Genomic DNA, 27,383 nt, shown 5'->3' on the forward strand with positions numbered 1-27,383 from the left:
AACTGATTGGCAATACGTAATGTCAATCAAATTCTGGGCTTTAAATAGCCTCAGAAACAAAATGCTCCCGCCCCCGGAAGAAGCTGACCTCGGTCAGTGAAACGCGCGTCGGGACTATACCGACCCTGGCAATAGGGAAAGATTATCGACTATAGAGGGCAAGATTAGTGAGAGATAATCTAGAAATTTAAAATCTAATCTTACCGCAATTTAGTTCGTTCACTGCCAATTCAGAACGAACGGAGGTAGTGGCAACAGCACTACAAGGTGTTGAGCTGTCAGTTCGTTCCGCACTTATAAACGAAGGGGAACGGACGAACGTGGTGGTAATACCGTCACAGGCTACGGAATTGCCGTGGCTTTGACAGCGTGCATCTTGAATATTTGCTGGCCAAATTAACCAGCAGATTATACGATTGAATTTATTAAGTTACACTTACAATTCAAACAGAGCCTGTTTATCTGTGTGCACTGCGGCCCAAATACAACACGTGGTGGATTAAGAGCCGGCAGTTCATTAGGATAATGTTCACACTGCTGACTTAAGTACATATTTAACAGTGATAAATTAACAGCGTTGTACATAAAACGCACCAACGAACGTATTGCCCAATGGCATATTCTGCAGTCTATATTGCACTATAATATGACCTAATAACGAATTGGAAAGAATTAAACAATTGAAAAATAATATAATAATAAAAAAATAACAAAAAACGCAATTAGGCAATACGCAGTTGCTCACAGAATTTGAATACAACCTCTTGCGGAGTGCATTTACAAGGAATTTCACATATACTATTCAACCTTGCAGCACTACCTCTTCTATTTTTATCAAAGTGGTGAAAGTAACCAATAGAATTTCTACTTTGATAAAACTGACATAAGTCGCAATTATACATTGTAACACTGATAATTTTACAATGTGGCAATATTAAAAGGGGACATTACATAATATAATCTTTCTGTCCCTATTGCAGTCGGTATCAATACAATTGAAGGCGACATTTAACCCTCCACGCTCCTTTTCCTCTTTTCCCCTTTCCCAATATTTCTACAATGTACTTTAATAAGGGTGGGCAGGTGTGGGAAATGAGAACCCAACTGCCTGCTTGTAAAGAGAGGTGCAGAATAATGTACTTGAGGCTGAGTTCCCACGTAGCGTAAACGCTGCAGAATTTCCGCAACAGAATTCTGTGCGGAAATTCCACAGCATTTACAGTTGCAGCAAAGTGAATGAGATTTAGAAAATCCTGTGCACACGCTGCAGAAAAAAAAAACGCTCAAAATTTGTTTGGAAAGTGTTCTGCGGTGCGTTTTTCAATTCCGCAGCATGTAAATTTATGCTGCGTGTTCTGTGCGGAGATGCTGCGTGTTTGACCCATAGACTTCAATGGGGAGCAGAAAATCTGAAACAGATTTATGTTTTTGCGGTTTTTGCAGCATTTACGCAGCGGAAACAGCTGGAAATCCACAGTTGCACATATACTTTTCTATAACCAATGTTTAACACTAAATCGGCAGGTAAAACTGCTGCAGAAAAAACACAGCGTTTCCGCAGCAATATGAGCAGGAGAAAAGCAATATTCGGTGCAGATTTTTGTGACAGATTTACCAGCGTTTTTCTAGAGATTTTGCTGTAGACTTTCTGTTGCAGAAAAATCTGCAGCGTATCCTGTGTGTGGAGCCTGAGAGGGCTGGATAACGATGGAATTCCAATGAATATTCCTGATGCACACTATTTTGATTAAAATAATTCTTCAAGAATAAAACTTTTATTGAATATGTAAATTAGCCATTTTATTTAAATTAACTAACTTATTAAACATTATGCTTTGATCTCCTACTCCAGAAACCTATGGCCTTATTTAAATGAAGTGACCACATCCAGGAGTCATGTGACCATATCATCCAATGACTCTACAGCCATTAGACACTCCTGGATGTGATCTCTTAAGCAGCTTCAGATTTGCAGAGTATTTGCCCGGTGCATAAGTGTTTACTGGTAAGTAACTTGTACATTTGTATAAAGCAAGATTTTAGACTTTAAACAAATAAAAATACAATTTTTGGAAAACCCCTTGAATCCTTTCCTGCATTTGGATGTACTATTATGTTCTAATTGTGGTATCCTTACCGCAATAGAACCTAATAGTATGTCCTGTGGATGGCACGGCCACAGGAGTTGTGCCCACGCCATCAGTAGCGGGTGTCGGCTGTAAAATACAGTTGACATCCTGCTGCAATGGCCTCCGATCCTGTTTAACCCCTTAGATGCAAAAGTGAGGGGAACTGATGGGCCTGCTATGGCTATTTGCTTAATAGATTGTCTGTGAATTTTTCACTGACAGTTGATAATGCTAAGGTATACTGAGTATACGAAAGCATTACAATAGCGATCAAACTATTGCATTGTATAGTTACCAGGGGGACTAAACAAATGAATGAAATAAAGTTAAAGTTTATTGCAAAAAAAAGTGTTAAGAGAAAAAAAATAAACAAAATCTTTTTTTTTTTATAAAAAGTGGTTTTATTGTGCAAAAGAACGACATCGATAAAAAAATAAAAAAGTTATGACTCTTGGAATGCAGCAACGTAAAACATTTTTTTCCATGAAAAGTGTTTTCATTGTAGTAAAAAAAAACTATAATAACTTAAAATATGTAAGCCATACATATTTGTATCGCCCTAATCGTACTGACTCATAGAATAAAGTTAATGCATTATTTATACTACATGGTAAATGGCATGAATAAAAAAATAATGGCATCAATTAAAAAAATATATAATTTTCATCTACCCTCCAAAAAAGTTATTATAAATGTATCAATAAGTAAAAAGTACCCCAAAATTGAAAGACTAAAAAATACAACTTGCCCCACCCAAAAAACAAGCCCCTATATGGCTAGGTCAATGGAAAAAAAAAATGAAGCGATGCAAAAAGAAAACTAAATCCTATGATCCTTAGGGCAGATTCACACGAGCGTTGCGTTTTTGCGCGCGCAAACAACGCGGCGTTTTGCGAGCGCAAAAACCATTTGACAGCTGCGTGTGTCATGCGTGTCTGATGCGCGGCTGCGTGATTTTCGCGCAGCCGGCATCATAGAGATGAGGCTTGTCGACGCCCGTCACTGTCCAGGTGCTGAAAGAGCTAAATCTTTCAGCACCCTCGACAGTGAATGCCGAACACAACAGCGAAAAACCTGTAAAAAAAAAAGATAAAGTTCCTACTTACCGAGAACTTCCCGGCCGTTGCCTTGGTGACGCGTCCTTGGTGACGCGCCTCTCTTGACATCGGGCCCCACCTCCCTGGATGACGCGGCAGTCCAAGTGACCGCTGCAGCCTGTGATTGGCTGCAGCCTGTGCTTGGCCTGTGATTGGCTGGAGCTGTCACTTGAACTGAAGTGTCATCCCGGGAGGTCGGACTGCAGGAAGGAGACAGGAGTAATCGGTAAGTTAGAACTTCGGTTTTTTTTTACAGGTTCATGTATTTTGGGATCGCAAGTCACTGTCCATGGTGCTGAAACAGTTTAACTCTTTCAGCACCATGCACAGTGAATGTCTTCCGACGTCGCGGACCAGAATTTTTTTTGCCGGGTTCGGCCAAAACGAGTTTGGCCGAACCCGGTGAAGTTAGCTTCGGTTGTCGGGGTTCGCTCCTCGCAAAGACACTCCGTTTGGATGCTTGGAAACAGAAAAGCACGTGGTGCTTTTCTGTTTCCATTCATCCTTTTGACAGCTGTTGCGCAAACACGAGGTTCGCACGGAAGAGCTTCCGTGCGACCTGCCTGGTTTTCACGCACCCATTGACTTCAATGGGTGCGTGATGCGTGAAATACGCAGAGTTATTGAACCTGTCGCGTATTTTGCGCAGCGAACAAACGCTGCACAAAATACACGGCTGTGTGTACTGCCCCATAGACTTCTATAGGGCATTGCGTGCCGCGCGAAAACCACGCGGTCTACACGCTGCCAAATCACGCTCGTGTGAATCCCCCCTTAAGTTAATGCCAAAATAGGTTCGGTCCTTAAGCAGTTAAGGAAAATGGCTTTGCTATACAAATGAAATTCAGAAATATATCAAAGGTACTCTTCTGGGAAAATTTCATGTATACATTTTAATATTTGACTTTGTGTTGAAATGCCGTTTTAGCTTTATGGCAGGCATATTATATGCTTATTGTCTCCCTGGCATTATTGCTTCAGCAACACTTGGGCCGTTTGACACTGCCAGAGCCGTAGGACAACCTGCTATTGTTTCAGATTGCTCTCAACATGACAATGTGATAAAGATGCAAACAAACTGAAAGCCAAGGTCATGTTGCAGCCAACTCTTTTGTGTATCCCAACTGATAACCTGTCATGGCAGCCGGCCACCTTGAATGTCACCATGTATATATTTGCCAGCCTAACTACTTTGAAGCTGGTAAAATTTGCCAAATTGGCTTCAGCAAAGTATTTATAATGCTGACCTCAGAAAAAGGAGCATTTTCACATCCGTTATTAGGCTACATGCACAGGTTGCAGAATTTTCCTTATTTTCTTCTCCCAAATTTTCTTCTCCAAATTTTCTTCTCCAAAATGTTCTTCTTCAAAAAAGCGGTGTAGGATATGTGAGCTTCATATGGCAACCCACCTGGTGCCTACAGTTCTGTGGTATGGAGCCGCAGGGACTCCATGTGTCTCCATAAACCCTTCATGCACACAACTCTGGTTTGTATGAGTCCCAACATGAATACATTGGTCATCAGTGTAGCCTGTACATACTTTGAGGTCCAATAGTTATCACACTTGGGTAATTTCCACAGTTACAAAAAGTTAAAAATCTGCAATGATTCAAACTTATTGTTTGTTTGCAATGACTATATGGCTGTCCACATGATGATAAGCCGTGTCCATTCTTCCATCTTGTTTTTGAAAAAAAAATTGTCGGGTAGATCGTTACTAAAGTCTATAAAACAAAGTCTATCTATAGTGTGTTCCCTACAGTAGACAGAGTGCATTATTTGCTTATAAGTTCTAAAATATGATAGAAATGTCAGAATATTAGATAAGTGTGCATGATCTTACTTTAGAAAATGTTCAAGGGTAATACTTCACAGCAATACATTTCTCTAAAATTCACCATAACATGTAAAGATCAAAGTAATAAAAACTCACCAAGGAATCTGACAGTTCTCCGCACCAGTGGATTAATATAGCAACAGTCTCCTGTTAAAAGAGTTTTTTCCTGGTTCTCAAAGTCTCTTGTCGCTACCTGTAGGCAAAAGACTACAGTTTCTCCAACAATTATCTAAATAGGAAACATAAGAGGAAAGACGCCCATTTAGAGATCATATAAACAACATTTAATTGGCGCGCGGCATGGCAGATACAGTAATTCTTCTCTCACGCAAGTATTAAACAGTAATGCTCCACTCACACAAATATTAAACAGTTATTCTCCACTCACAATTTTCTACATTTAATGTACATTTACATTTTTAATGTACATTAACTCCTTAATGACTAGTCTTATTTTTGCAAGTTATGGCATTAAATCAATTTGTTCAGTTATTAATGTTGGTTTTCTTTCGGTTGAGTGGCTTTGCTATTGTGCTATGCAAAATTTGCTTTGCTATTATTCTCAGCAACTTGTTCATTTATAGAAAGATTCCTAGACAAGAGTTCTGGTATCTGTTCATAAAATATCATAGACAAGGTGATGATCGATAACTGATGTTAGCACTTGCAGCTCTTTGTTCCTGGGTTCACATCCACCAAGGACAACATCTACATGAAGTTTGATAGGTTAAACAGCTTCCAACGACTCTTCACTAAATATTCCAACAGGGCATTTTTATAAGGTTGTCTGATCCAGGCAGTGCATTTAATGAAGGGATAAATCAACAAATTCTATGGTATTTCCTTTCTAATCGGTCACATTATGCAAAATGATAGATTAGTTACACATCTAATATGTCTAATAAAGTATATGCAAATGTAAATTATATTATGTTACACATTAAAACCTTTCCTCACCAGCAGACTTCCTTTTAATGATGATACTGGGCCTACTTTCATCTTTTTGGAGCACAAGTAGTCATTTTTACTCTAGCCAAATAAATAAAATAAAAATTCCATGGGGGGGAATCCAGTCAGGTCATCTTTGGAGGTCCAAGGGGTCAGACCCCCATAGAGCAAACTTTGATAGCCTTTCTTAAGCATAGCTCAACAAGGTCTTAGTACCGAAGAACCCATTTAATACAACTTCAAGTTACAGTCTTATCTTGACACCTTCCCTTCCTCTCCTTGACAACCTTTCTGTTGTCACCATGGCCATGAAGATTCATTTTGCTGCTTGTCTTTCAAAGAGTAGCAAAAAGAAATAGGAAGGGAGATAGAAATGTATAAGAAAAATAGGAAATTGTATTGAATTAATGTCAAGCTGTAATATGACAAATCCTACAAATTGTTATCAGTATTTTTTTACTTCTCCAGATCAAAATTCTGCACTAAACAATTCATATCATCTTGTAGGGTGAGTCACTTTTAAACTCTTTTTACAGTGAGACAAGAGAGTTTTGTCTCATGATTTCCCTATCACTTTTAATTGAGTAGAGCACTGGTTTTGCGCTGTTATTGTCGCTATGTCAAGTCTTGTGTTTTACAAGGGCTTCTGTATGACTTCTTGGTAAACACTTAATTTGTTTGTGACATTGAATAGATTAGAGACGGTTTTCGGCATAAAAAAAAAAACATTAGTAGAAGATTTCCTTACATAGGTGTTTATAAGTGTACTGATGCAGCCACTTATCTCACTTACGGATGGATAACATGAAGCAAATCTAATTGACATGAATTATGTCAAATTCAGAAATCCATCAGTTGTTTATTCCATAGAATCACTAATCATTAGAGAAGAAATATTAGAACGCAAGATGATAGCACTGAAGCATTGTTGAGCTAGGTGTATGATGACATCGCAAGTTACATCTTTGCAGGATTGTAGTGTGTAAACTCAGTTTAAGGCCTAATGACGATAGACACAGAAAACAATTAAAGGTTTTTTTCCATCTAAAAAAGTGACAGCATATCACTAGTCACTTTCTGATCTACGGGGATCTGACCGTCAGGACCCTCACTAATACTGAGAATAATGGGGACACAGCACTGGTTTACTTGAATAGAGCTGTGTTGGAGTTCCCTACACAGTGAGTGGCCGGGAGCACCACTGTCCAGGGAAAACTATGTAGAGGCTGCAGCACTAAACCAGCGCTGCGGCCCCTTCATTTTCTGTGATTGGAAAACCCCTTTAAGAAAAGTCAGATTTGCAGTCTGGACCAATAATTAGTTTCAAGTTCTTGCCTCATCCACCAAGTTCTTAAAGGTTTATTCCCTTTTTATAAAGCGCTGGCATAATGTTAGAATATGCAATCCCTTTATGATCGTGGGGATTCGACCTCTAGAACCCCCACCGATTCTGAAAATGAGGGGACCGCAGCACTAAATTAAGCCAATTCACTGTTTTGTGTGGCTTTGTCCAGAAAATATTATTGTTATCTATAATTTTTTATGAGTGGTAATGGTCATCCTTGAACCTCTTAGATTGGATAATGCTGGATTCACCTTCTGTATTTGAATGATAAGTTTCTATCATGATTGACAATGATCGTACAACAATAGGTAAAAATGAACGTTGAGTATATGTACTGTATAGCATCTATGATAGAAGATGGAAGCAGGAATAGTTTACAGACAGAAAACGTATAATGAGTTAGACGGTGGCAAGAATTACATGAAGATTGGATAGCAAAGGAAATAAGTGAATAGAAGTACAATAAATTGGATATACAAGGACAAATATAAGTAGCTGTAACAACAATGATTACTAAATAAGTTCCCCACATTCAGCAAATACAGATTACTCATTGTATAATAAAATATGTTCTTTGTTCTTCAATTCCTCAGAGTCTGTAAGATCTTTTTTTGGGCCCCAAGCAGTGGTCCCCCCTTATCCCGGTCCTGATCTCCCGGCTAGCGTTGTACTCTGTAGGTATAGGTACACTGCCATCTGTGTGATTTATATGTCTGTGATTGCAATTATATCTTTTGTGTCTCACTGTACCAATCTGTGCAAAATGTACCATACCTGACACTTGCCTTAAACTTATGATTCAAGCACTTTTTCCTGTGCGATCTTTTGACCGGTTTTCCATCTGGGGGCCATGCTGTTTTTATGTTCTGATTCCATCTTTTTATGAGGGCTCATTTTATTGTGTATAGTTTTGTCCATGTGTCTAAATTGACTTTAATAAAGGCTTTGTTACTTTTTCTATTATTTAGTCGTGACTTGTTTCTCTTTTTGGTTTATGGTAACAATAATGCCTACAGATATGCCATCCACAATATGTCCAAACATTACCGCCGTACAGTGTCTAAACAGCAATTAGGTCAAATGGCTTCTCATTTCCTCATGGACTGGCAGCAGCATTGTCCCCCAACACTGCTGCTCAGCTCATAGACTTAGATTTTGCGGGAAGCCTAGAGCTGTAGCTCTATCAGCCCTATTGTTAATCCAGCTGTGGGTCTGGGAAAGAACTGCTTCCAACACACAGTCCTAGGGGGAGATTCATAAAAAACCTTCTTATGGAAAATACTGTCTTAGGCTGCGTTCACATCTGTGTCAGGGCTCGGTTCCGACGTTCCGTCAGAGCTTTCCGTCGGAACGGAGCCCTGACTGACACAAACAGAAACCAGAGGTTTCCATCTCCCTCTCCATTGATTTCAATGGTGACGGATCCGGTGCAAATGGTTTCCGTCTGTCTAAGTTGTGCAAGGGTTCCGTCGTTTTGACGGAATCAATAGTATAGTCGACTACGGTATTCATTCCATCAAAATGACGGAACCCATGCACAACAGAGACAAACGTAAACCATTTGCACAGGATCTGTCACCATTTAAATCAATGGTGATAGAAACGGAAACCTCTGGTTTCCGTTTGTGTGAGTCAGGGCTCCGTTCCGACTGAAAATTTTGATGAAACGTCGGAACCGAGCCCTGACGCAGATGTGAACACAGCCTTAATTGCCCATAGCAATTAATCACAGGACAGCTTTAATTTTTGAAGAGCACTTTAAGAAATAAATGTTGCACTGTGATTGGGTTCAATTGGCAACACAGTTTTTCTGTGAGGCAGTGTTCATGAATCTCCCCCCAGTGTTTTACTTCAGCCATCACTAGGTGGATTCACCGCTTAGAGATTTTTACAGCTCCGATTCAGCTGAATGAATCCATATACCGTGAGCTCCCCCTTGTGTAAAGGGAAGCAGGGGATTTTTTTTGCTCTATAAATAGAGCTCCATCCCCCTATAAAGATATGTTGCAAAATTACAATGGACATTACCATTTAGAAAAAAAGGAGTTCTTTAGTTGGAGCTCTCAGTGGCGGATGGGACTATTCTGAGTTTTTAAAGGCGGTTATGGGTTCTGTCTGGATGCACAAGATCATAATGCATAGACATAACAAAAAACACAAAACAAAGAAAAAAGGCGAAGATTAAAAGGTGTAGTGTCAAAGGCTTTGAACGTTTCAAATTAACAAGAAAGTCAGATCAGAAATATAGGGACAATCATAGAAAGTAAATAAAAGAGACCATAATGCTCTGTTTTCTGTCCTTTTCTCATATATAAAGAAAACACTAAGATGGTTCCTGACCTTTACTTGATGTTCACTGTTGTTTATCAGAGCTAAATAAGGCCTGAGGGGGAATATTGGGAGTGACTTTTTAGGATGATTTAACTTATCACATTTATCATGGTTTTAGCTTTCTACAAAACAAATGATGTGTGAAACAAGATGCATTAAAATCATTATACTACAATTTGTTTTAAAATTCACCACCTATTGTTTCCCAAAAATCTGTCAAATCTTTAAATAGGTGTAGATAAAACAAAATATGGTACTTCAACACAACATGCATTAAAGTGATAGTCATTCTATTAAATGAAGAAACTATATTTGAACACATTAAAAAAAAAAAACAGTACATAAAGACTACGGGCAATGAAGCAGCTTTGCAAAAAGTCTTGATTAACCACTTGCCAATGCAGCCATTTTTATTTTTTTTATATTATTTTTTTCCTCCCCGCCTTCCAAAAGCCATAACTTAGCTGTCCAAAAAAACAACAATGTGGTCCATCTCAAGTTTGCTTAAAATCCACCAGGATATTCCACAATGCTTCTGGAAAATTTGTTCAACGGACAAATAAGGCATAAGTGGAACTTTTTAACTCAAATGCACAACGCTATGTTTGGAGAAAGAAGAACATTGCACACCAACATCAAAACTTCATCCCAACTGCGAAGCATGGTGAAGGGGGCATCATGATTTGGAGCTGCTTTGCTGCCTCATGGCCTGGATGCCTTTTGATCATTAAGGTGAACAATGAATTCAGAGGTTATCAAAATATTTTACAGGAGAATGTAAGAGCAGTGGTCCATGACCTCAAGCTGCAGAGACATTGAGTGATACAAGACAATGACCCAAAGCTCACAAGTAAATCAACTAAAGAATGGTTGGAAAAGAAGATTTGTGTTTTAGAGTGGCCAATTCCGAGTCCTGTCCTTAAAGTGTTAGCTAAACGTTTGACAAACTTCTGACATGTCATAGTGACATGTCAGAAGTTTGGATTGGTGGGGGTCCAAGCACTGAGACCCCCACCGATCTCTAGAATGAAGCAGCTGAAACGTTCATGTGAGCGCTCAGCCGCTTCGTGTCTGTTCGGCTGTTTCTGGAAATAAATGTATCGGTGTACGGATTCAATAGCGATGCTGTGGCATGACCTGAAGAGGGCTGAGCATGCAAGGTATCCCAGAAATACTAATGAACTGAAACACATTTGCTGGGAGGAATGGTCCAAAATTCCCCCTCAACGTTGTACAAATCTTATTTGTAGCTACAGGAAACGTTTGCTGGAGGTGATTGTTGCCAAAGTTGGATCTACAGGTTATTAAATTCAAAGGTTCACTTACTATTTCTCCCTGCACTGTGGATATTTACTCAATGTAGAAATTCAGGTAATTCTTGCAACTTTAGTTCTTGAAATGACAATTCAAGACTTCATATATAGCAATATCAGTTATACTTTGATAATGAACTTCTTCTAATGATACTTTTCTTATTTTTCTTATTTTAGGTCTCAGCATGATAGTGTGTTATAATCAGCAGGTGATAATTGTACTGTAACATTTTGTGACTATGTTTGTTTAGCATTGTAACCAGAGTTAACAGTATTCCTGTAGTTATTTCAGATCAGTTTTGTATTCATGTACTCACATCCAAATAAATAAATTGGGGACTTTACAAAAACTGATTTACAAGAAATGCTGATAGTCTTACACCTTTCCAACACTGAACCCCAAGATAGACTGGAATCTCACGAGACCAGAAGCAAAGATTTCCAATTATGAGACTCCTCTTATTAAAAAAAACACAAAGTGAAGGTATCACATTATATGTGAGCATTTTTCACCCAGTAAATTGACCAGTAGGTTTTGCATAATTTTCTATATTGAATATTTCTATTATATCGCTACTATAATCCAGCATTTGTCCGTTTTTGCTAAGGCCAGAATTAAAGAGTTCCCCCGGAACAGTACATTAGTGAAGTCTTTCCATTCAAAGCTCGGCTGTTTTTATTGCAGAGCACTCCTTCTTTATTCAATAACAGATAGGAGAGCATTTTTTCATTCTAGATTAGAAATTTACATTTACACATTGAGGTGCATATCCTAAGAGGTTTTTAAGTGGCATGCTTCAAAGTTTTTCTATATTATTTATTATTCTTTTGCAACATCATTTTGTATTGACATTTTTTATAAACTTAGATGTGATCGATATCAGCTGGATCCTGTGTGTCAGAGACAAGCAGGACCCGCTTTTAGCCAAGCTGTCAGTTCAGCTGAACTGATGGATTCGGCTGAGAGAGAACAATACAGCTTCTATGTAAACAGGATACATAGAAGTTGTATCGTAAAAAGTAAAAAAAAATCTCAGAAATGTGAATTTAAAAGTCGATTTAAAACACCTAAGACATTGATTTAATTTAAAAAAAAAATGCTTACAAAAGGTGTACCTAGCCTTTAAAGAGGACCTGTCACAAGGTCCTTGAATCTAATTTACATACGTTGATTTTAGCCCATTTCCTCCCTGTTTACATCACCGTTTTTCTTTTCTTCTTGCTGCCTGCGTTTCAGAGTTATTGTCTCCGATTCTTTTGGCACCCAATATGTAAATTCACTGTAGTTAGCCAATGGAGCATGAACTATAGTCAATCTTCCCAGGTGGAGCAATCTTCACAGCTTCTGATGCTATCCAATGATCGTGAGGCAGCTAATGGCAAATGTGCTTGATGAAAAGTCTTCTCCAAGCGTGGTCTCGCGAGATCACGCTGGGCAAGGCTTGTCATAAGCTGTGTTATGCTGATTGGACAGCGTCACAGGCTATGAAGTTGGTTCCAACCGGGGAGATTCACTGTAGTTCACGCCCCGTTGGATAAATACAGTGAATTTACATATTGGGTGCTAAAAGAATGGGAGACAACAACTAAAGAACGGGAGGGAGCAGGAAGAGAAGAAAACTGAAAAAGAAAAACGGCAATGGAAACAGTGAGGAAGGGGACTAAAGGTAACATATGTAAATTAGATTCTAGGACCTAGTGACAGGATCTCTTTAAGAGCAATCATTGATATAATTGCCCTTTAAAAGTCTCAATGTACTTGTATATTGCGATGACAGCAAATGCACAGAACATATAGGTCTTATACACTCTTCACCTTGAACAAAAGTGTGGGAGTGTGGGAGTAAGATTTATTGTGTTGTACAACACAATTCATTATAATAAGGTTGTTAATCAGTAAAGAAAACATGATCTATCTATCTATCTATCTATCTATCTATCTATCTATCTATCTATCTATCTATCTATCTATCTATCTATCTATCTATCTATAGAGAGAGCAGAGAAAACACATCACACCTCACAATACTGCAAATCAGTCCGTGTGCACGTTACCCAAAACAGGATGAATCAACTCCTTGGCTTTAAATAGAGAACTTTTAGGATAAGTAATAGCACTAGGACTTCAAGGTAAATTGAGAGAAGTTGGTTTAATCACCAAAAAGTGAGCAACGTTTCGGTTCACATCTGAACCTTTAAACCAACTTCTCTCCATCTACCCTGAAGTCCTGGTGCTGTTACTTATTCTACTCATCTCTCTTTCCAGAATCAGGGGTATAAATAGGGATGGGGGTTATGAGCCCCAGTTTCTGGGTGCCAGATAGGCACCAGCAAGTTAGTCTTCCTTAGCCAGGGTATTTAGATACAGATCTAGGGCAGAACACTGATTTTTTTTGTCCCAGTTGAAAGAAAGTGTAACTATGCCTAAATTGTTCCCCTCAAACACTATGTACATTATTGACCAGCAGGACCCGCAGTCACTGAACCCGTCAGTCCCGCTGACTTGACGGATACAGCACTAGATACAGCTGCTCTGTATACAGGATACAAAGCAGCTGTATCTCCAAAAGCAAAAAATATTTATTTTTTTATAAAAAGTATTTATAAAGTTGCACCAAACAGACTGATACACATTTATATATTCAGAGGTCTACATAACCTTCAAGGCCTTCTTCACAAACAGAAGTTTTCGTTAAAATGTAACATGCATTTTTAAAGTCGTTTTTGATTTGGTGTCATTTTGCACATGCTAGCGTTTTTTAAGTCCTATAGAGAAGCCTGAAAAAAACATCATACTCAGAGCATGCTACGTTTAAAAAAAACGCCACTGACCATAAAATGTCACTGGCCATTAAAAATGTCACAAACAAACTTACAAAAGCACAGCAAAACACTGTGTGTGAATCAATCCTTAGGCTGGAATCATAAATGCCATTTTTGTGACTTTTTTTTTGCCAAACATAGGAGTGGATAAAAAAAGAAAGGAGTCATTTTAGTCTTTCCTTTATACTTTTCTTTCTTTTTGAATCCATTCCTATGCTTGGATAAAAATGCTGCAACCAAAAAACGCATGTGTGATTCCAGCCTAAAACTACAAACAAAACAGGTAAAATCCAGCAAAATCCACAGTGGATTACAGCACCATGTGTGGGTACCTGTATTGTTTGAGTGTAGTGAGCAGGGAAAATATACTACTATTCATAGAATACAGGCTGTTGTAAAACTAGCAAGGAATCTGATCGGTTATCAAAAATTAAGTGATTCTATAGGCCCTTTTACATGGGCCAATGATCGGGTGAATAAGCATTCGTACAAATGCAGTGATTAGCAGGCGAATAATCAAATGCTAGTTTGTCGGTTGATCAAAAAAAAATGGTCGCTTGTCGGCAGCTTATCTCTCCGTGTAAATAGGAGATGTGCTGCCGACAAGATGCAAATGTATTAGCGATCATTCGTCCTCATACATTCCGACCATAGCTCCATTTAAATGGAGCAAACGAGCGCCGATCAACGTGCTGTAATGTCGAACAGAGCTCTTTTACCGGGCAGAAGATGTCCTTAACAAGAGTAGATGTCCCAGGAGTAGACAACCTCATACCAACTGTCAAGTATGGTGGTGGAGGCTGCTTTTGCTTAGCTTAAGCTGGGAGGAAATCGGATCATGCAATAGGAAAATGATCCGAAGCACATAAGAAAATCAACATCTAAATGGCTTAAAAAAGAAATATTATCAAGTGATTGGAATGGAAAGTCAAAGTCCAGACCTCAACCTCATTGAGATGCTGTGGCAGAGTCTAAGGAGAGCTGTGCACAAACAAATGTCTACAAACATTAATGAACAGAAGCAACATTGTAAAGAAGAGAGGACCAAAATTACTCAAAAATGATATATGCAGAATAGCTTTATTCCTGGAGGAGAGTTATTTTTGCATACTTTTTGGTAGGGAGCATTGTCTTAAAGACTCCCAAACAGCTGGATCTCTACAAGGGGAATCAGTAGCTTGTGAGAGTCCAAAACAATGTGAGAGACTGATGCTACATAAAATGTTAACTTTAGTGGGGAAATTAACAACCTTTTGACAAGAGTTTTCTGGAGTAGAAAAGTCACAAAATGGCAAAAATATAGCAATTTGTACTTTTGTCCTCTTTACGCCACCCTTGCCGCTTTTGCGAAAAGGGGACATGACTTCACAAAAGGGGTAGCGTCACAGCGTCCAAGCAAATTTATTATAATTTATGCAAGAAAACTGTGGAAAGCTACACCAGCTCCTAGCTTAGCCTAGATTTCACTAGTACCTTGCCTTTCCACCAATCAGACTAGCCCCCCTTTGGACAATGAGATAAAAAGAAAAAAAAATTATGTTCACCTCACCGTTCCTCTTCTCCTCTCCGGTTGTTCTCAGGCTCCTTCAGCATGCGACGGCTCATACAAGGTCTGGACGTTGGTCAGCGTTAGGACATTGTATGTGATGCAGCATTGATTATGTTAAGTGCTGCATCGCATATAAGGCTCTGGCGCTACGCAGCATCAGGACCTTGTATGAGCCTCTACACACTGAGGTAGTCTGAGGGGACCCGGAGGGGAGAAGAGGAGCGGTGAGGTGAGTTTACTTATTTTTATTTTATGTCTGTGTGGGGGGGGGGGTGCGGATGGGTGGCACATGGCCAGCGGGAAGATGTGACAAATTCATTAAGGGGCTTGCACATCTTAATGAATCTGTCACATATTACTCTAGCGGAGCAGATAACTAAGACTGGTTGTTGATAAATGCGGTTCTACATGTTATCGGTTGTATTTACTTTTTTCCCATCTGGTTTCTGAATGTTAGTTAATAGGACTACATATTAGAATCAGGTTTTTTTTCACCAGAGGTTGTTTATAGAAGTTAGTAGGGATCAAACAATTGTTATTTAGGCCTTAAAGGGTTATTCCCAACATATACTTTTATGTCCAAGTGTCCTGAAATGTACATTTTTTTCCGTCTTCTTTGTTGCGGTGATTATTCCTATGGAAACGACCACCGCCGCAGCTTGCAATCTCCTGTCGCGCTTGTGCAGTTCCCCCTGCTTTTGCTGGCTGGATTCCCGGGAGCACACCGGGGCTGCGATCTCCTGACCCTTCCTCCTCCCCTGCTGGTCATGTTATTTGTAAGAGACAGCTCCAAGGCTAGCAGCAACAGGAGCGCGCAGAGAGATGGTGGCGAGGAGAGGGATGGATGAGCGGCACACCCACATATTAGGAAATGCTTGGGTACGAGAAGCGGGGAAATCAGAAGAAGCCAAGAGAAGTATTGAGATGTGATTGACTACAAGGGGTGCAAAATACTATTTTTTTTATATGTATATAGATGAATTGGCTAAAAAAAAAAAAATTAACAAGGAAGTTGGGAATAACCCTTTAATAAATACAGCTATAGCAAAGAATTGAAGAAGGGTGCATTTTCCCCTTGCCATGACTTACAATTGCGGGGCTTTAGTGTATTTTTTGGACATACTTATTCATGTTGAAGTTATTAAGCTGTCACAGTAGTTGAACATTTGGTTCAAGCTGTTTAACCCCTTAGGCACAGCAATCAATATCAATTGTGCGATCAACAAAATTAAGGTCTTCCATTTGTTTAAAGAAAGATAACTATAGGTGCACAGTCAATGTGAGGATCATGCAAATATTTGGTAGAACGATTATGTTTATATTTTTACAACCTAAGAGTCGAGTGCCTCGCTTTCCAGGTATTTTTCTTTGCTCTTGTTTCTAATCCTGCAAATATTAGTCTAGATCTCACCTTCACAAATCCATATGGTTATGACTTGGTGTAGAAGTGAGATTTTGGGTGGAGTCGAGTCCGACTTTAAAGAGGCTCTGTTACCACATTATAAGTGCCTATAATCTTCTACATAATGTGATCGGCGATGTAATGTAGATTACAGCTGCGTTTTTTATTTAGAAAAAGGATCAATTTTGACAGAGTTATGACCAATTTTAGATTTATGCTAATAACTTTCTTAATGCCCAACTGGGCGTGTTTTAGCTTTTGACCAAGTGGGCGTTGTAAAGAGATCACACTGTAAGCTGTCATTCACAGTGTGATCTTGCGAGATCACGCTTGCTGTCATTCAGTCCTATACAAACGTTACCAAAGTGTCAGGATTGTGGATAGACATCGCGTCCTGGCTGGAAGGAATGTCTATTCACACTCAAGACACTTCAGTAATGTTAATGTGTGAGTAAGTGACAGCACATCATGATCGAACAGGATCACTATGTGCTGAGTACATGAATGTGGAGAAGTGTATGACGCTGATTGGTTCACGTCATACACTTCTCTTTACAACGCCTACTTGGTCAAAAGCTAAAAAAACGCCCAGTTGGGCATTAAGAAAGTCATTAGCATAAATCTAAAATTGGTCATAACTCCGTTAAAATTGATCGTTTTTCTAAATAAAAAACACTGCTGTAATCTACATTACAGCGCCGATCCCATTATGTAGAAGATATAAGCCACTTATAATGTGGTGACAGAGCCTCTTTAAGAAAGTTTACATTCTTGATATATTCCTTGAGCATAGTATCTAGATGTAACTTTTCTTTCCCTGTACTAAAGAAATCAACCTAATTGCAATACTGCATAAACCATTAAGTTGTATTTGTAGTTCGATACTTAATCTGAAAGATTTCACTCAACAATTAATTTACTGTACATTAGCAAAGAAGGGACACATTGACATGTGGAGGTCATTAAAACTATCTACCCACACATTCTCCTGACTGACGACACAAATAATCCTCTGTAGGCTATTAATTATACTAGTAACATTTTTTTTATTTTATTTTTTTATAGAAGAAATACTTAAAGTGTTTAGAAGTCAAGCAAGCTACTTTACCTGTGGTAATGAAGTTTTGACCTTGACAATGTTCTCAGACATAAACTGCACACGATTTACTGTCTACCGAGTGCACAAACTACAATTACATAGCTACAAATATGGAGAGCGCAGTGGCACAGAGGTAAGGAGCTAACCGTGCCTATTATCGCCATAGTAATAATCCCTCATTTCCATTTTGCAAGAAACTTCATCTTGTGCTCCATAGGAAGAAAAACTTTGGAGGAGATTTATTAAGACTAGCGTTTTATAGGCCAGTCTTAATAATCAGCTCACTGGAGTAAGATTTGACACATTTATTAGGAGGCGAACATCTCTTAATAAATGTGTTGCATCTTTCGGCTGGCCATGTGCCACAATTGTGGTTTATCAATTAACATAAAATTAAAAAAAACACTCAGCTTCTCCCCCTAAGACTCTCACAGCATGTCGCGGCTCATACAATGTCCTGACACTGCCCGGCATCAGTACTTTGTATGAGCCACGAACTTCTGTGAGAGCTTGAGGTGAGTACATTTTTTTTTTCATTGTCCAATGGGTGATGGGGTGTAGTCTGATCGGGGGGGGGGGGGGTACTGTTGTCAGGGATTATTAGCCTGTATATTGCTTGCAAAACCATTATTACCTTACATAAACTAAATATCAGTATATTTCACAAAGAATTTGAATGTATACAACAAGATGGAGGCTGCATAAGGAACACGCCTATGGAAGACACCGCCCCTGGAATGCAAGAGGAGTGTACAGATGAACTCACAACTGAATAGAGCCAATGGGGCTTAAGCACGTCCCACCTTCCTACAGAGATTTTTTTGTAACTCTTTGTTCAATAAAGTTCAGTTGTACTTCCTACTTCACTGAGGGAGGATCTTTACCAACAACTCTGTCTGGTATATTTCTTCCATTCATGCCCACAGTTTCCAATTTACACAGGTGGTTATTCGGTGTGAAATAACAGGAAAAGGAACCCTGACACTGTGTCAGGGACAGACCTCTACCTTTCTTCGCCCCGCAGAGTGAAATCTATGCCAGCTAGGTGCTGGTGTATATTTCCACTATAATTTATGCCACCCTCTGGCAAAGTTTAAAGTAGATATATCGGGCCGACCCTATTGTTAAGTAGATCTGTCTGGCTCCACCGTTTTGTTGTCACACTCTTTTTTGTTTTTTAAAGTGGCAAGGGTGGCGTAAAATGCCCAAAAGTTGCAATTTCCCCCGCATATTACCACTTTTGGGCTTTTTGTGACTTTTCAACGCCAGAAAGATTAATAAAATGCCCCCTATATTCCTCTGACCGAATTGGAGACAGTGGGGAATTACGTATATGTCTCTATGTCTGCCCCACCTTAGTATAATATCTCTCCTGCTCTAAAATAAAAATATGCTGATCACGTAAGTATACTAAGGAATTGCAATACATGCAATGTAGAAGTTTAGATGTTATGAGCCGGGATAGACCATAATACCTCTTTGACACAATTATGTTAGTGACAGCTAGGCAGTCAGAAACAAATTGGAACCAAGAGATGAGAGAGAAGAAGGTAAGAGGTAAGAAATTGAAACATGTCAGGAATAAAAGCCAAAATACAGAAGCAGATAACAAACCAGACATGACCAGAAAATGTCAAATCAGTAAGAAAAATCAGGAAACAATGCAGGAACCAAGACCGCAGTCAGGATGAAACACAGAAGATCAGACAGTAAATACCTGCAGTGCCGCCTGGTAGTGCTTGTTGCCTTGTCAATGGGACTTTACTTCAAAATGGTTGCAAACCTAATGCTAGAACAGTATACCACTGCCGCACCATCGAGGATATCATAAGGCATTGCTGGTGGCATGTAATACTGCTGCAGAGATTAGCACTCCTCTCCCTGAACCTTAGAGGGTCTGTCATGATAATATGCTTTAAATAGGGCAGTATATTTTATGACAGATTCGCTTTAAGAAGCTTGGCAAGAACTTTTGAATGACAATCGAGAGGACTGAGTCCCACTAGGGACTCAGGTCCTGTCCTCTTAACCAAATACCTGCCAACCAATGAATTCCTTTCACCTCAATTCACTACAAATTGTGTCTGAGGGTTTGAAATCAAAGGTGAGTAGGGCATTGGTACTATCATGCAAGTCTACCACTTCTTACAGGGGTTGTCATACCATAAGAAATGTATCACCCATCCACCACTGATACCCACCCCCACCGATCACGAAAACTTGGAAAGGTGATAAGTTGTTACGGTAGGACACCCCTTTAACTTGTGATGTCACAATCTATCCTTCCTAATAGCTCAATTCTTAGGATGTCAGTGTTTTGTTCATTATTACTTTTTTTTTTTTGGAAGTACTCTCCCATATATAAAACATAACGGAATCATCTGCTGCAGTCGCTATTATTCAAAAATTCAACAGGTCAATTTAAACTCCCCTCAGATTCTTTGAGATATTATCAATACTGTGTACGATAATCTATTGTTTGTAAATGGAAATCAGACACAGATTACTATAAAAAGTTGCAGTACAATCATCTGGTACAAAATTCGGTGTCTTCAGCGCCCTTTTCTCCTACCGAAACAATGCATTGATGACCTTACCTTCAACTTTCCAAAGACTTCACCTCCTGGGATTGAATGAAAATTCAAACAAACATTCTGAGTGATATTTTTTTCCCCGCTACTTTCGATGTTTTAGCGTCCATGCCCAGAATTGATTATGAAGATTACTATGCATTAGTTGGTCATAAAGCATCTATATACTAACTACATATGACATATATTCAACAATTCACCAGGGAGGCAAAGCTGTCTATTTGCAATAGAGGAATATATGTTTTTTGCTGCAGTAGTTTAACCCTTTCTTAATACAGGGGGAGTGGCTTTATGAGATACTTAACACGATTCTAAATAGAAAATTATATGGTATATTCAATATAATTAAAAAATATAGTTTTTGCTGGAAGTAGTACTGTCTTTTCTTAAAAATGATGTCTGCTTTTTACAATCCCTTTTGTTAGAAGGGTCCCCTGACAATAAGCTATTCACAGCATAAGGGTCCCCAGCTGTATTCTGTAGTGGAATTTGGTGGTAAGTGTTCAATTTCCCTGCAGCACAACCACAGGGCAAATGGAGCATTTTACAGTTCTCCTTTAAATTAATGTGTTATCCATGTAACTTGAGAATGTGCGAGGTCGAAGACACTCTTCACAGCCGTCTGCTCTAACTGATAGATATCCATTAACAATGAATGTCCTAATAGGGTATCTGAACCAGACATCCCCTTTAATAGGCATGGCAGCGCGATTTAATAAATGATGCAGTTAAAAGCAATGGTGAAAGCCAGAGTAAATTTTTTACTTGAAATCATGATGTCTGGGGTCTATACTGTTTCTTCTGGCATTTCTATTTGCATGCACCGTGTCACCATGTTTTTCAGTGCTTAGAGTGGTGGACCTGGTATATCAGGGCAGCCCGTCTGATAGAATACTATGGGGGTAACTAGTAGGCTGTAAGCCAGCACGGTGCACTACACGTTATTGTGCGACTGTGGAAACCTTATTTGTGTGCAATGATAGTATACTAAGCAGCCACCATTCTCATGAATAGTAGGTGTGAGAGTGCCTGCTTGCCAGTATTTTTCACCTATGGAATCTCCCCTTATATAGCAATTGTGGCTTGTCTGCATCCTGTTGGGCAGTGTTGTTTGAACCTGCCCTTGTATCAAGTGAGTATGGCCTTTTATTTTGTGCTTTTGTGGTAAATATATGTCCTTTTTTTGGTGTGATGTGCCACAAAGTTAGACCTCCATGCTGTGTGCTGCTGTTTTGAGAGATCCTACAGACCACTATAGAAGTATGGCTATGTCTACTTCCCTGCAGAGTAGTTCCCCCCGCCTCATAGCTCTGACTTGGTGCCTAGTAAGGCCGGATTCACACGAGCGTTGCGTTTTTGCGCGCGCAAACAACGCAGCGTTTTGCGCGCGCAAACACTATTTGACAGCTGCGTGTGTCATCCGTGTCTGATGCGCGGCTGCGTGATTTTCGCGCAGCCGGCATCATAGAGATGAGGCTTGTCGACGCCCGTCACTGTCCAAGGTGCTGAAAGAGCTAAATCTTACAGCACCCTCGACAGTGAATGCCGAACACAACAGCGAAAACCCTGTTAAAAAAAAGATAAAGTTCCTACTTACCGAGAACTTCCCGGCCGTTGCCTTGGTGGCGCATCCTTGGTGACGCGTCCTTGGTGACGCGCCTCTCTTGACATCGAGCCCCACCTCCCTGGATGATGCGGCAGTCCAAGTGACCGCTGCAGCCTGTGATTGGCTGCAGCCTGTGCTTGGCCTGTGATTGGCTGGAGCTGTCACTTGAACTGAAGTGTCATCCCGGGAGGTCGGACTGCAGGAAGGAGACAGGAGTAATCGGTAAGTTAGAACTTCGTTTTTTTTTACAGGTTCATGTATTTTGGGATCGCAAGTCACTGTCCATGGTGCTGAAACAGTTTAACTCTTTCAGCACCATGCACAGTGAATGTCTCCCGACGTCGCGGACCGGAAATTTTTTTGCCGGGTTCGGCCAAAACGAGTTTGGCCGAACCCGGTGAAGTTAGCTTCGGTTGTCGGGGTTCGCTAATCGCAAAGACACTCCGTTTGGATGTTCGGAAACAGAAAAGCACGTGGTGCTTTTCTGTTTACATTCATCCTTTTGACAGCTGTTGCACAAACACGCAGTTCGCACGGAAGTGCTTCCGTGCGACATGCGTGGTTTTCACGCACCCATTGACTTCAATGGGTGCGTGATGCGTTGAAAACGCAGAATCAACGGACATGTCGTGAGTTTTTTGCAACGGAGCAACGCTGCGCAAAAAACGCTGCCATGTCTGCACGGCCCCATTGTCTAATATAGCTACGGGCAACGCACGTGAAAATCACGCGCGTTGCACGCGCGTATTTTACGTTCGTCTGAATAAGCCCTCATGTTGCTTCCTTGCTTGCTGCTGCTTCCTACTGTGGACGACCAATGTTATTTCTGCAAGCAAGATGGAATCCAGTAAAAGGAGTGGGATAATATTTAATTGCATTGCTAAAATTGTTCTTTAATAGGTTTCTACGTACAGAATTATATGGCATAGACATAATGTTGTTGTCATAAGTATTAGGCCACTTACCTTCCTGCAAATAATGAGGCAATCATGTGGCTGCAATCAGTGCTACCTCTAAGCTGTGCAGTTTGGTAAAGAATTAAAACCATACCTCCCAACAATCCCAGATTCAGCAGGCAGGGGATTCTGCTCCTAGATGGAATCCCTGACGTCCCTGACCATATATGGACAGTGATGTCAGTGGCTCCTCTTGGAGCGCAATCCCTGGCCAGAGAATTGTCGATGCTGTGGCCGGGGATTCTACTCCTAGAGGGAACATCTGACTTCACTGTCCATATATGGAGAGTGAAGTCAAAGGCTCCTCCTGGAGCAGAATCCCCTGCCACAGCATGGTCGATGCTCTGGTTGGGGATTCCGCCCCTAGAGGGAGTCCCAGTGGCTACAGGGGAGGGGTAGCACTATTTACAGGGGGTGTGTCACTATCTTTAAGGGGTGTGTGGCATTATCTACGTGGGCACTGGAACTTTATATGTGGGCACTGGCACTAGGGGCATCTAAGGGGGCATTATACTGTATGGGGGCAGCTATGGGGCATTATACTGTATGGGGGTAGCTAAGGGTGCATTATACTGTATGGTGGCAGCTAAAGGGCCAATATACTGTATGGGGCAGCTTTGGGGGCATGGTAGTGTATGGTGGCAGCTAAGGGGGCATTAAACTGCATAGGGGCAGCTTTGGGGGCATTATTCTGTATGGAGGAATCTATAGGGGCATTATACTGTATGCAGCAGCTGTGGGGCATTATACTGTATGGAGCAGCTATGAGAGCATTATACTGTATGAGGGCTGCTATGGGGGCATTATACTGTATAGGTCAGCTATGGGGGCATTATGCTGTATGGGGCAGCTATGGGGCATTATACTGTATGGGGGCAGCTATGGGGGCATTATGCTGTATGAGGAAATTTGTTTGGGAATTATACTGCATGGGGGCATCTGTGTGGGCATTATACTGCATGGGGGCATCTGTGTGGGCATTATACTGCAAGGGGGCATCTGTGTGGGCAATAGAGTGCATGGGTGCATCTGTGTTGGCTTTATACTGTATGGGTACATTTATGGGTGCATTATACTGTATGGTGGCAGCTATGGGTGCAATATACTGTATGGTGGCAACGATGGGGCATTATACTGTATGGTGGCAGCTACTTGGCATTATACTTTGTGAAAGGCATTATGGGAGCATGATACTGTGTAGGCTGAACCAGGTGTGTATGGGCGGAAATTGAGCGGGATCAGAGGTGCAGCTTAAAAGAAAAAAAAATGGCCTCTCTTTGCAATGCTTGTAAATTGGGAGGCACGGTTAAAACAACATGCTAATGAGGTCAGCAAATGCGGCAAGGGTGAGGACACACCTAGCCACGTCCGCATGTTAGTTGATGGCTGCACAATTTTGCAAGTAATACTGCAATTTTACCTACAAAACAGCACAGTTAGACCGTGTGCAGAATGTGGTACCTGACCACACAACTCAGGGGAAACATTGGGTTCAACTTAATGTATAAAAGTATGATGCATGGTAAAGGGGTTCAGTTGTCAGTCAGACCAAACAATAGAATGGAGAAGAAATGAGATTTGAGTGACTATGATCGTGGAATGGTAATTGGTGACAAACAGGGTGGTTTGAGTGTCTTATAAACTGCTGATTTACTACAATTTTGAAAAAACTCAAACTCAGATATTGGTATGAAAAAAATGTACAGCAGTGAGTGTCAGTTCTATAGGCAAACAAGCATTATAATAACAGAGATCAGAGGAGAATGGGCAGACTGGTCCAAGCTATCTGGGAGGCGACAATTACTCAAATAAACATGGGTTATAACAGTGAAGAGTACGTCCAGCAAAATATCCTACAATATTAGCACTAATCATGCCGTACTAGACCCCTAAAAATGGAAGAAAGAACTGTCATTTATCTTACACATAAATCTAAAGGTGAGTGAGACAAATATTCAGTGATTCTGTCTGTTGATTTCTTCATTCTAATGGTGCCCTTATATCTCTTTCTTATTCAAATGTACCATGCTTCAGAAAGAAGTCACAAATCTATCATATCCTCCACCTCTAGGAGCAAATCGGACACTATCCGTGCTTACATCAGTGGGGCTTAGATGATGTCCTCATACTTGGTACTTGAAGGAGTTCATGGGGGGATATTCCAATCGGATGTGGTGTAAAGGAAAAACCATGAAGACGATTAATGTATTTTTTTTGCTTATTTTATCTGTACTTCTCTTCATCATATAAGAAGAGAAGAGCAACAAAGATTTATGTAAATAACTTACTTTAAATGTGTGTTTTAGTATCCATCCAAAATGCTATCATGCAGTCATGTACTACAAAAAAGCAGCGAATCTGTAACTGCTTCTTGCAGCAGCCAGCACCCCAGGGTTTGTTACAATTACATCTACATAACTATAAGTGACCTCATGCCCCTCTCAATATTGTATTTTTATTTATGAATCTGCTTTCCAGAACACTGAACAGGCAGCTCTCATTTCCCTCAGGCAGACAACCGTAAAGAACATTCCACAGAACACAGTTATTCCAGCTGAAACTGTTTGTATTATTCTTATAACTATACATTACATGTTTCACATCAAACAGAACAACGATCAGACATTCCTCCAAAATTCACTACGCTAAAAGCTACCACAAAAGTACCCAACAATCACCCTACGTCAACATAAGCATGTCACTAAGGTGCCCAAAAGTTTCTTACAGAAATAATGGTGTTGTTACCCCTGGCATCCACTCAGAGTTCAGCTTTTATTTTATAAACTACAACGTAGAATCTGATTGGTTATTATGGCCAAGACGACCATGTTGTCTCTAAGACGGTTGTGACACAAGATCCCTATATATCACAAATTTTCATGTTGCAGATCGCCTTAACCCCTTAATCAATTTTGACACACCTTTGAATAGTGGTCATTAATGGGCCTTATTCCAGAGTTTCAGCTACAGTGCTCTAGAAAAATTGCCACATGAAAGATTGTGGGTTTGGTGCACTGGCTGTCAGAGACCGCCTAACACCCATGAGGGAAGACCTTCAAAATGGCTAGACACAGAGTGCTCAAATGGGTGTTGTATATATAATAGAGGCAGCTTAAGTATTACTGTCCTCATTGCTCCCAGTATTCATGTTGCTGGATGCCTGGTTACATGGGCAAGCTGCTTGTTTACTTTAGACTTTGTCACAAAAATAAGACACAAAACTAAAAATTGGCAAAAAAAATATTGTCACAAACTGCTAATATTAAAAAACGAAACAAAAAAAAGCTATTACTATATAAAAATGGTCAAATAGTAAAGCCGTATTTGCCACAAAAACAAGACAAAAACTCACTTTATTCGCTAAAAAAAGAAAAGAAAAAAGTTATTGCCATTGAACCAAAGCGTGCGTAAAATCTTAAAAATGGTCTAGTTTTTAAAGGACCAAAATAGTGTGGGAATTAAAAGATTAAAAGACCAATAAAAGGCAATGTTTACATCTGATAAAAATGCAGCTTATAAGCAGAGCAGCTTGTATGATTCACACAGATGTATGGAAAATCTTTCTTCAGGTTATCAGACAGCGAGATAGGTGAGATGAAAAAATAATCATGGGGTAGATATTTTATGGGCATTCTCTCACTAACAACATTAAAGAGTGGTACAGTGTACATCTCCCCATCCTGAAATAGCAGAATACTTTCCATGCAAATGCACAGCAGATATAAATATACTGACCATTTTAAAACGAGAAATAGAAATGATGGAAAATGGAAATTCTATTTTTGAATCTAAACCAAATTCCAGATCTTGCCTTAAAGGAAAAATCTGTCAATCACCTTTTTCCCATATAATGATAATGCTAAGTATAGCCTTAGGAGGTGAAAATGGGGAAACATCTGGTCTGTTTCACATTAGTCCCTGAATGTATTTATTGCTCCAGAAATCCATTCATATAAAGTCATGGAGTCCATTCCTTTAAAGGACTAAATAAGGATCTGTTTCCTATTACCCTGATTATGTGGGAATGAAGGTCCCTGTGTTGGGAGCAAGTCCAATTTTGTCCATGTTACACAGGGACCCCTGAGGCTCCTGTGTTGGGAGCAAGTCCTATGTTGTCCATGTTACACAGGGACCCCTGAGGCTCATATATAATCTTGTCACTCAAAAATGATGTTTTGTTATTGGGCAAATCTGGATGCAAGAACCAAATAACTTTCCTTTTTTTAAAACAAATTCAGAATATGACATATAATCTCCAATATCCCACTCATTTTCATGTAGGACAAAATACCTCTATACTTATGGCTAGACTTTTTCACCCAGGGCAAAGATTAAATTTAGGACCCGTCTCTCAA

The 27,383-nt window shown here is 39.9% G+C and overlaps 1 protein-coding gene across 1 annotated transcript in view; it reads right to left on the reverse strand.

Moving 5' to 3' along the window:
- PLPPR5 (phospholipid phosphatase related 5) overlaps positions 1 to 27,383 on the reverse strand; it is a 157,358-nt gene that overhangs the window by 80,963 nt on the left and 49,012 nt on the right. The window contains exon 2 of the mRNA XM_075833179.1: positions 5,162 to 5,294. Within this exon, the coding sequence (XP_075689294.1) occupies positions 5,162 to 5,294 (133 nt within the window). The remainder of the gene's footprint in view (positions 1 to 5,161; positions 5,295 to 27,383) is intronic.

The sequence above is a fragment of the Rhinoderma darwinii genome, chromosome 7 (assembly GCF_050947455.1).
Source record: "Rhinoderma darwinii isolate aRhiDar2 chromosome 7, aRhiDar2.hap1, whole genome shotgun sequence".
In the NCBI taxonomy this organism is placed as follows: Eukaryota; Metazoa; Chordata; class Amphibia; order Anura; family Rhinodermatidae; genus Rhinoderma; species Rhinoderma darwinii.